Raw genomic sequence first — 10,000 nt, 5'->3', positions numbered from 1 at the left:
ACCTGTCTCAAAGTAGCTGTGGATCCATCACCAATTAATTGGTAGTGAAGTAATTAAGAGTGGAAATTTTCAAATATTTTCAACCATTCATTGGCAAATATGACATTGTTTAAGGAATTTTTCTAATTTTGCTGGAATGAAATACACAAAGCTATAGAAATATAGCAAAAACAGACTTTTCTCAATGCTACTAACAGTTGGAAGAATTCTTTACATTTTTGTTGACTTGAAATGCTTGTTTTGCTTCCAAGAACACTGACCGGGATTGATAAAACAATTCTTTGACGAAGATTCAAGAGAAATATATTGTCTGCACAACAAAGTAATTCTGGCCAAAGAGAAGGACAGACCAATGCCGCAGATAGCAAACTAGAAAGACGAAAACTGATTACGAATATAGATGAACGAATTTGTACCTCAAGGTGCAAAAGTCCTTGCTGTAAAATCTTGAAGACGATGATGAAGATACTGAAAGAGGGAAAATGGTTTCAGATCATTTCCTTTTTAAACTTATGGAAAAATAACCTCGGGTTGGCGAAATTGTGAAGATAATACTCGGTGCAGTGTTAAGCAATCTGTCTTTTAAGAGTCATCAAAGGATTAGCAGATGAGCAGCAAACATTGACTTGGCTGCTATTCCAAAGACTATTTAGGTAAGGAAATGGATTAAGAAGACATCATCAACAATGGTGCTTTTACAAATATATCAGACACCAAAAACATGCCGTAAAACATATTCACGGAAGAAACAGATTGGGAAATGATAAAGAACCGGAGGCCAATTGTAAATGTCATTCTACGAACTGATTGCTTCTAGTTTGTGATTTACGAGGAATGGATGAATTAGTTTCAGTAATGGAAGGAATGTAACAACATTGGAAACGGTTCTGTTACAAATGTATGGGATTCGAAAGACATGCAACAAGGATTAAACTGTAGGAAAGAAAGTGGGAAGCGAATATTGCAGTCAGTTATAGTTTGGACTTAATGCCGATAAATATTTTGAGCAGATTCCTGGAAAACAAACAATCTATGAGATTCAAAATATTGTGTTGGCATCAACCGTCCACATTCTCAGGAAGTTTCTCTCCATCTGATTTTGGTATGAAAAGTAAATGTGGCTTCTTTAGCAGCAACAAAGAATAAGAAAGCGCTCTAATCCAGTTATATGTGCCTTAGGACTCTGGTTGAGACCCGATCGGAAGATGAAATAAAATGCAAATCAATCCGAAAATATTATTAATAATAATAATAATAATAATAATATAATAATATAATAATAATAATAATAATAATAATAATAATAATAATAATGAGGATATTTTCTAAAAGAAGGCCAGATTTTTCTAGTTAACTAAATAATTTGAAACTTCGTATACTGGTAGAATATGTCAAAAGAAAACATTAATTTCAACTAGTTTTTTTGAGAAAAATGTATTTTATAAGTTTAAACGTAGTTTAAATCTGCGAATTTTAACCAATCGTATTGTCTGTTTTGATCTGAAATTATTAGCTGCATAGTGTTACTGTGACGTAGACAGCTATTTTGTGAAAATTTTAAACAGCGTGGGTAAGAAGTAAGCAAACAGCTCTGGTAGATGTGGTTATCATGGCAGTGGTGGTGGTGGTGTAGTGGTGACAGTGGATGCGTATGACGGCAGCAATTATAGTGTTGGTGTTTTTGTAGAGTTGTTGGTGGTGGTGGCGGCAGTGGATGATGATGATAATGATGATGATAGTAGTAGTGGCATTGATTATGTTAGGATGTCTCAGTGGTGGTTGTGAAGATAATTCTGATATTGATAGTCTTTGCATTGAGGTGGTGGCAGAGTCAGAGTAAATAATAAGAGCCCAGTTAACACAAGATTCTTAAATTTCGGAGATCATAAGATAGAGAGCAAGAAGTTAAAAGTTCCAATACTGGCCCAATTCCTACACCCAGATTCTTCAACTATTTTATAAGAAAGGGGTTAATGTCAGGATAGGGATTCAGCTTAAAAATAAATTGTATAACAAAAAATACATAAATAAATTACTGCTCCAACGATGTAATTTTAGTATGTGTGTATGTATGTATGTATGTATGTGTGTGTGTGTGGTGTGTGTGTGTGTGTGTGTATGTATGTATGGATCAAAACAGTTTGATTCAAATTCTGTGGTACTTATATATTCATACATACATATACATGTAGATGTATATAACATATATATATATATATTGTATGTAAACATCTTTTATATATATATAATGTATGCATCTATAATACACACACATTATAAATATATACACATATATGCATATGCATTAGAATATGTGTGTATAGGTGTATATATATATATATATATATATTATATATATATATATATGCATATGTTTGTATACATGTGTGTGTAGCTATTTAGGATCTACACAAATTTTATATATACTCCACGAAGTTTGAAAGTGTTTAGTTAGAAAAAATTATTTTTTAAATCTGTAGGTCAAAAGGTAAAGATCCGGTATTTTAAATTTTTGTTGCATTTCTAATCTTTCTGAAGTCTAAGGATGGATATTTATGCGTATGAATCATTTTCTTTTTATTTTGTTTCAAATATAATTCTAGGGAACTGAAAAAGCTGTATACGATGCCAAGTGAATTTAGCTGTTTACGATAAGCGGATGTTTACGTTTTAGCTATTTACATGTTTACGTTACAATAGTTTGAGAGGCAGTAAATGATATGAGGTCGAAACAAAGAATACCATTGGTTAAAATTCGAATTATTAAACAACGTTAAACTTAGAAATTACAATTCCGTTTTCATTTTGGTTTACAATTATGTTTTCTTTTGACACATTCTACCAGTATACGAAGTTTCAAATTGTTTACTTAACGAGAAAAATCTGTCCTTCTTTTAGAAAAGATCCAATAATAATAATAATGATAATGATGATGATGATGATGATGATGATGATGATGATGATAATAATAATAACAATAATAATAATAATAATAATAATAATAATAATGATAATGATGATGATGATGATGATGATGATGATGATAATGATGTGTCTGACAGGACTGAAAATCTGCTAGTATGTTGCCTTTATAAAGAAGGGTGATAACAATGAATGTGGACACTACCGAAGGATTTCGGCATTCGGTATGTCTTGTGGGAGAACTTTGCAAGTGCATTATTCAAAAAAGACTGAATGAGAAAATTTCAGCTGTTCAACGCGAAAGTCATTTTGGCTTCAGATGAGGAAGAAAAACAAAAGTTTCGATGTTCTGCCTGTAACAGATACAAGAGAAATAAGTAGAGCAGAAGAAGGCATTGTATTATGTCTCTGTTGAGTTCACGAAGATATTCAGCAACAGAATATACCGGTTAGTTTGGTGGTTGATTCTGGGGAGGTTGGGAGGGCGAGGAAATGTTCACTCGTATGATGGATTGAGTACACACTGGTATTGGCACTTATGATGCACAGCAGAAAACTAGATCTGCACAATTTGATGTGAGCCGAGTGAGAATCAAGCAAGGTTGTGCCTTACCTCTGACGCTTTTCTCTTTTCATGTCTGTGACGCAAGAGAAGGCATTTCACATCTCAAGGGAAGACGTATTCCTAGAAACAAGACTGGACCCTCACCTGTTCAAGGTGTCGCACTTAAAAAAAAAAGACAAGACCATTCGGGAAAGAAATGTGGGTGACGGGGTCCATGTATCTTATCAAAGTAGACGATATGCAGCGACCTCTTCGTCGACTCTTTTGCCAGTGCAACGACAGAGTTTGACTTGGAAAGTCATACATGGAAAACTGAAGCTCTTTATTAGCTAAGTACTAAGCTATATATAGACGATGATAATGGTGATGATGACGATGATGATGAGGATGATGATGATGATGATGATGATAGTAATAATAAAAAGTGGGGATGTTGTGTCTGCTTAAATTTTGTATTTACAAAGAAAAGTAATAACAATGAATGTACACACTACAACACACACACACACACACACACACACACACACACACCACACACACACACACACACACATAAGGAGTGAGTGGAGAAACGAAAGAAGGGCACTCAACCATTTTATTGGGAGTTACATGTATGGATCAAAACAGTTTGATTAAAATTCGTTGGTACTCTGAGTTTCAAGCACGACGTGCTGATCGCCAACCATATTTATAAATGGAAATTCTGCATAAGGGAGTCCTATATTATTCTTAAGTCATAGGGATCAAAATTACTGAATAAATTCACTGATGTAATCCCTTTTTGCAATCATAATTCTTTTTCTACATTTTTGGATATCTACAAAAATAAAATTAAACTTTTTAGATGACCATTTCTTTGCCCGACTGGTTTTGAAACCGGATAGTCATGGAAACAATCTCTGAATTCTAGCCACTCGTTTGATTGTGATAAAGAATTGTGAATTTTAGATTTGTCCTTGCAGATACTATCATGGTTTTAAGCTTTTGATTTTTAAATTCTTTTTATTCTTGGGCCGTACACACTCAGTATAAATGTTCCTTTCTTTCTTTGTAATAATATTTTTCTTTACTACCCACAAGGGGCTAAACATAGAAGGGATAAACAAGGACAGACAAAGGGATTAAGTCGATTACATCGACCCCAGTGCGAAACTGGTACTTTATTTTATCGACCCCGAAAGGATGAAAGGCAAAGTCGCCCTCGGCGGAATTTGAGCTCAGAACGTAACGACAGATGAAATACTGTTAAGCTTTTCTTTGTAATAATAATGATGGACTAACATCAAATGGAGAACGTAAATACTGAAAACAGTGACACGCAGAAAAACAAAAACAAAAACAAAGAGATACATGTTAAATAAATACATCGCTCTTTAACCTGAGCGCTCATCAGAGGGGAAAGAAACCCTTTAGCGTTATCGTCTCTTATATGCATGATGTGACGCTGTGTTTGTTATGTCACTGAAGCGAATTGAGCGATTCGAAACGCACGTAGCATTGCATCGTTGCCACAGGTTTTTATAATCAATTCTGCTGGATATGTTGAGGTGCTGGAAATAGCTGCTAAGCCTTGGCTGAATGAAATATGCAATGGAAAGCTACAACAAGGCTCAGCACCTTGTCACAAACCTCATGCAACAAAAGGCAATCTTTACGATTCCCCTCCTTTCTCCAATCCTTCCATCCTGCCCTCGAATTCTTCTGCACTATTTCTAACTCTTCCATCGAATTTCTCGACATTTCTGTCAGCATACGCCACTCCACTCTCTCTACTTCAATCCACTACAAATACACTGACTCGCACTCCTACCCACACAAAGCTCCCCATCCCGTACGTCCAATTCCTCCGTCTGCTCAGGCTCTGCAGCGACAACCATGACTTTGAGACTCAGTCTCAACTCATGGCTCGCCACTTCATCCTACGTGGTTATCCCCTCATCACTGACCGCACTGCCCTTGCCTTGCACGATCCTTGGACCGTGCCTCTGCTCTTTCTCCTTGCACCCGCCCCGTCGTTGCCTGTCTGCCGTTTTTCTTCACCTACCACTCCTCCACCCTGCCCCTCCAATGCACCATTCTCTAAGTCTTCCGGCGACTCCAGTCCGACCCCTCCACATTGCATATCTTCCCCAACCTGGTAGGTTGTCTGCTGGCAAAATTATGCCTGGTAGGTGTCTGCTGGCAAAATTATGCCAGCAGACACCTACCAAAAATCATTACTGTTGCTCCCATTGGAACACAAGGTAAAATCCATAATGAACTCCTCGCCTTTTCAAGAACATGAATTTTTTATATTTGACTCTATTGAATGTATGTCACAATTATGAACTATTACATCATACTCTTTAAACATATAGCATGGACTCTCTTTATTGTATATGAATTTTTTATATTTGACTCTATTGAATGTATGTCACAATTATGAACTATTACATCATACTCTTTAAACATATAGCATGGACTCTCTTTATTATATATAAAAAAAATTTTTTGATAAGGTTCGTCATTTCAAGAACCGAAACATGTTAAATTAAAATTTGTCTAATATAGCAGCATTTTCAACTTCATTTTTTACAAATATATATATATTATATATATATATCTATATATATATATATATATATAATATATATAATATATATATATATATATATATATATATATAATATATGTATATATATATGTATATATATATATATAGATATATATATATATATATATATATATATATATATATATATATATATGTATATACATACCATGTATATTATGTATGTATGTAGTTATGAATATGTATGCATAAGACGTATATAGTAATAAAAAGTAGAGAGAGAGAGAGTTGGAGTGAGTGATTTATCCACGATAGAAAGACAGACAGACAGAGAAAACAAACGGGAGATGATACAGGTGAATGTGGAACTGTGGTGGTGGTGGTGGTGGTGGTGGTGTTGGTGTTGGTGGTGGTGTTGGGGGTGGTAGAAAATTAAGGGAAGAATAACGATGACGTCCATTACAACACCAATGATGATAATGACAATGATGATGATGATGATGATGGTGATGGTGGTGGCGGCGGCTGCGGTGGTGGTGGTGGTGGTGATGACGTCACAGGTGAAGGGAACACAGAACACAAAGTGTTCAGGAAGGGTCAGGGTGGCTGGAAGTCATGCGGTTACAACAGTAACAAAAATAACTTCTTAGGGGTCGCTTACGTCGTTGGCGATCGTCGGCACCTGGAAAAGTGAACTGGTCCAGTTATTAGGCTGATGATGATGATGATGATGATGATGATGATGATGGTGGTGGTGGTGGTGATGATGATGATGATGAGGATAACGATGATGATGATGATGATGATGATGAAAAATAATTATAATTCCGATCTTGCTGCTGCTGCTACTAATGCTACTGATAGTAATGATCATGAAAAGGGTTGTAGTTGTGATGATGGTGGTGGTGGTGGCAGCGGCACTGCTCAGATGTGATATTGTTCTGCGGTGAATGGTGGAGCATGGATTGACTGTAGCAGCAGCAGCAGCAGCAGCAGTAGTAGTAGTAGTAGTAGTGTTGATAGTAGTGCTGACTGTAGTAGTGGTCGTGGTGGTTGTAATCGTCGCTATAGTAACGATCATGTTGTTTGTGGGGGGATCAGCTGGAGGTGGTGGGAGTAACTGTGGTTGTGGTAGGTTGTCGGAAGAGGTTGCTGTTGCTGTTGAACGAATGGTCTTCGTCCCAGAGCTCGCAAGATGGGAGAAGTCCGAAACGTGGTCCTTTGCTATTCGTAAGACCCGCAGAAGAGAAAGCAGGTCAACTCCCGACACCGAGAGCATCGACGGATGGATGGATGCGCATCCAGGCTCAGCGGTTGCGTAGGAAGTCGGGGACAAGAAACAGGAAGAAAGAGTGAGAGAAAGTAGGAGCGAAAGAGTACAACAGGGGTCGCCACCCCCACTGCCGGAGCCTCGTGGAGCTTTAGGTGTTTTCGCTCAATAAACACACACAACGCCCGGTCTGGGAATCGAAACCGCGATCCTCCGACCTCGAGTCCGCTGCCCTAACCATTGGGCCATTGTGCCTCCACTTGCGGTTGCTGTTGGTAGTGGTGGTGGCGCTGGTGGGTGTTGTGGTGATACGAAAGAGATTTCCAAAGCGCGGTTTTTGGTTGAATGGAATTGGTAAGTTTATAAGTTCATCTCTCTTCAAGAGCAGTAGAGTGAAATAAGGATTAGTGTAAAGGAGGGGGTGCCCCCGGTGATGAGGTACTCTTGTGGGAATATCCATCGGGACCATTAAAGCCAAGTGGTGAGGTTTACTACGACATTCAGGTAATAAACATCAACGGCCAGTGATGTTGGTGGCCAGTATTGGCACGGCACACCGGTTTATATGGTTGATGATACAGCATGGCTGGAGTAAGCATTGACATACGTGGCATAAAGACTACGATAACTTTAATCAGTCCTGTACTTGCATCGAGGTGAGGTAAACATTGAGGAACAGTGTTTAACAAAACCAAACAAATGCAAGAGTGGAAAAATGAACGAAAGTTTTGTTTAGTTAAAACTGAAGATCGGAAATGCAGTGAAAAGAACAGTGTGACATTTGGCAATCATAGTCACAACTCCGAGTATTTTTCACTCTCACCATATTTCAATAGTGCGGCGTAGCCATATCCGAATGCTTTTTTAATAAAAGTTGGTATAACAAAAATAATTTCCATTTCCAGTGAAAGCATCCAACGTTTCGGACACATGGCTTTCTTCGGATAGAGAGAATACCGAGGCTCAATCAGTAAAGTCGTGAGAGTGAGGAAAATAAGGCAAAAGACAGCAAGAGGAAGTTTGAGTAGTGAGGAGGCTTCGGCAAAATAGGTCACCTTTTGAGAAACAGGTTTAATGAGCGCTTTCTGGATGTTGGGAACAAGACTCTAGGACTCCTCAAATCAAAAGGCGACAGTATTTGTCGTAAGGACATATCAGGAACGCATTATGGTTTATCTTTATTGAGATTGCAGCTGTGATATGCCGTCTGCTAGAACACTATGACAGGAAGACGACACTTGGGAAGAAAAGTTGGTGTTCCTGTCGAATGTCACTTCTGCTGCTGTACACTCTTTATCAAAAATTTGCATATTATTATGAATTTTAGAGTGTTATCTGTCGTGAAAAGGGTAATTTTGAGAGTGTGCTTTTACCGCCGTGGGTCATACGAAACGATATGTTACACGTACAATCATAATTTAGCATTTTCTAGATCTCTTCGTACGTATACAAAACGATGAAATGAATACTAATTCCTCACCCGCCCAAAAAATATTTATCAACCTTAGAATAAAATCCAATAAACAAATTTCTCATCTGCATAACTCCTTTCATAACTAGTCTGTCATTTACTCCTCCTCTTTTACCACCACCACGTCTGGTATGTGCACTCATCCTCCAGGTCTTCTGTTAACTCTCTCTGTCTCTGTCTCTGTCTCTCTCTCTCTAGCTATCTTTCTCCTTTCTTTATACAACAATGTGGCAAAGCGTAAGAACGTTTGTAGTGGTTTTCATTATTATACAAATACTGCGACCTAATTTTAAATAAATGCTTTGTATATTAGTAAAGGTATGACTAGTAAATTTACTTCATTTGGGTTACTCTGCATATCTTCTGTTGATCAGCCTGTGAAAATGTAAATATCAGCAACAGAAACCATGTGTAGTATTTGTTCCGCATTGATAGACAATCTCAGCATGAGCCCATGTGTAACGAATCTCCGACAGTAACCGGTTTCGATTAAAATAATATATATATGTGATTATTGTGACCATGGAAACTTTGGTGAAATGAGTTTAATTCTGAGGAAAAAATGTCAATCTTTTTCTCAGAATTAAACTCACTTCACCAAAGTTGCAATTCTAGTTTTCTTTTCAATAAAATTTTCCCCTTGAAGATAAAATTGTTTAGTTTTCTTTACTGAAATTCTACTTAGAGAAACAAATTAACCAGTGCAATACTGTTTTTCTTTTAAATAAAAATCCGAGGAGTTTATTCTTTGTTCTGAGATGGAAAAACAAATAATAAACCAATGAAAATACTTGAGACACATCTCGGTGATATTCCACCTCCTCAGTTTGGTTTCTTTCACATTTCAAACTGTAATAAAGAATGTTTTCTCGTTTACTTTTCACTTAGTATTATGATTTAGGATGGTACACACTGTGTGCTTTTTGTTGAAAAGTCTCTCAAGGATAGTGACCTCGAGGGTTTTTTTTTTTGAGGCACATTTTGTATTGGTTACAAATTTTGGCACAAAGCTAGCAGTTGTGGTGATTGGAGGAGCGTGCAAGTGGATTATTTTGACTTCTGTGTCCGATTGGTACTTCTTTTATCGGCCCCGAAAGGATGAAAGGCAAAGTCAACATCGGCGAAATTTGAACTCAGGACAGATGAAATGCCGCTAAGCACTTTTTCCAGCCTCCCAACGGTTCTGCCAGCTCACCGCCCTTGGTACACTGTATACTGTCC

At 37.3% G+C, this 10,000-nt stretch overlaps 1 protein-coding gene across 3 annotated transcripts in view; it reads right to left on the bottom strand.

Annotated features, from left to right (window-relative positions):
* LOC115218997 overlaps positions 1–10,000 on the bottom strand; it is a 42,114-nt gene that overhangs the window by 9,588 nt on the left and 22,526 nt on the right. For 2 of the 3 annotated variants that reach the window (XM_029789035.2, XM_036508691.1), the window contains one exon: positions 6,700–6,720. The exons of the other annotated variant lie outside the window; for it this stretch is intronic. In XM_029789035.2, coding sequence (XP_029644895.1) covers positions 6,700–6,720 — 21 coding nt within the window. The remainder of the gene's footprint in view (positions 1–6,699; positions 6,721–10,000) is intronic. 3 annotated transcript variants of the gene reach the window in all.

The sequence above is a fragment of the Octopus sinensis genome, linkage group LG14 (genome assembly GCF_006345805.1).
Source record: "Octopus sinensis linkage group LG14, ASM634580v1, whole genome shotgun sequence".
Lineage (NCBI taxonomy): Eukaryota > Metazoa > Mollusca > Cephalopoda > Octopoda > Octopodidae > Octopus > Octopus sinensis.
The sequence above is the reverse complement of the archived record's forward strand: the minus strand, read 5'-3'. Positions and strand labels throughout refer to the sequence as shown.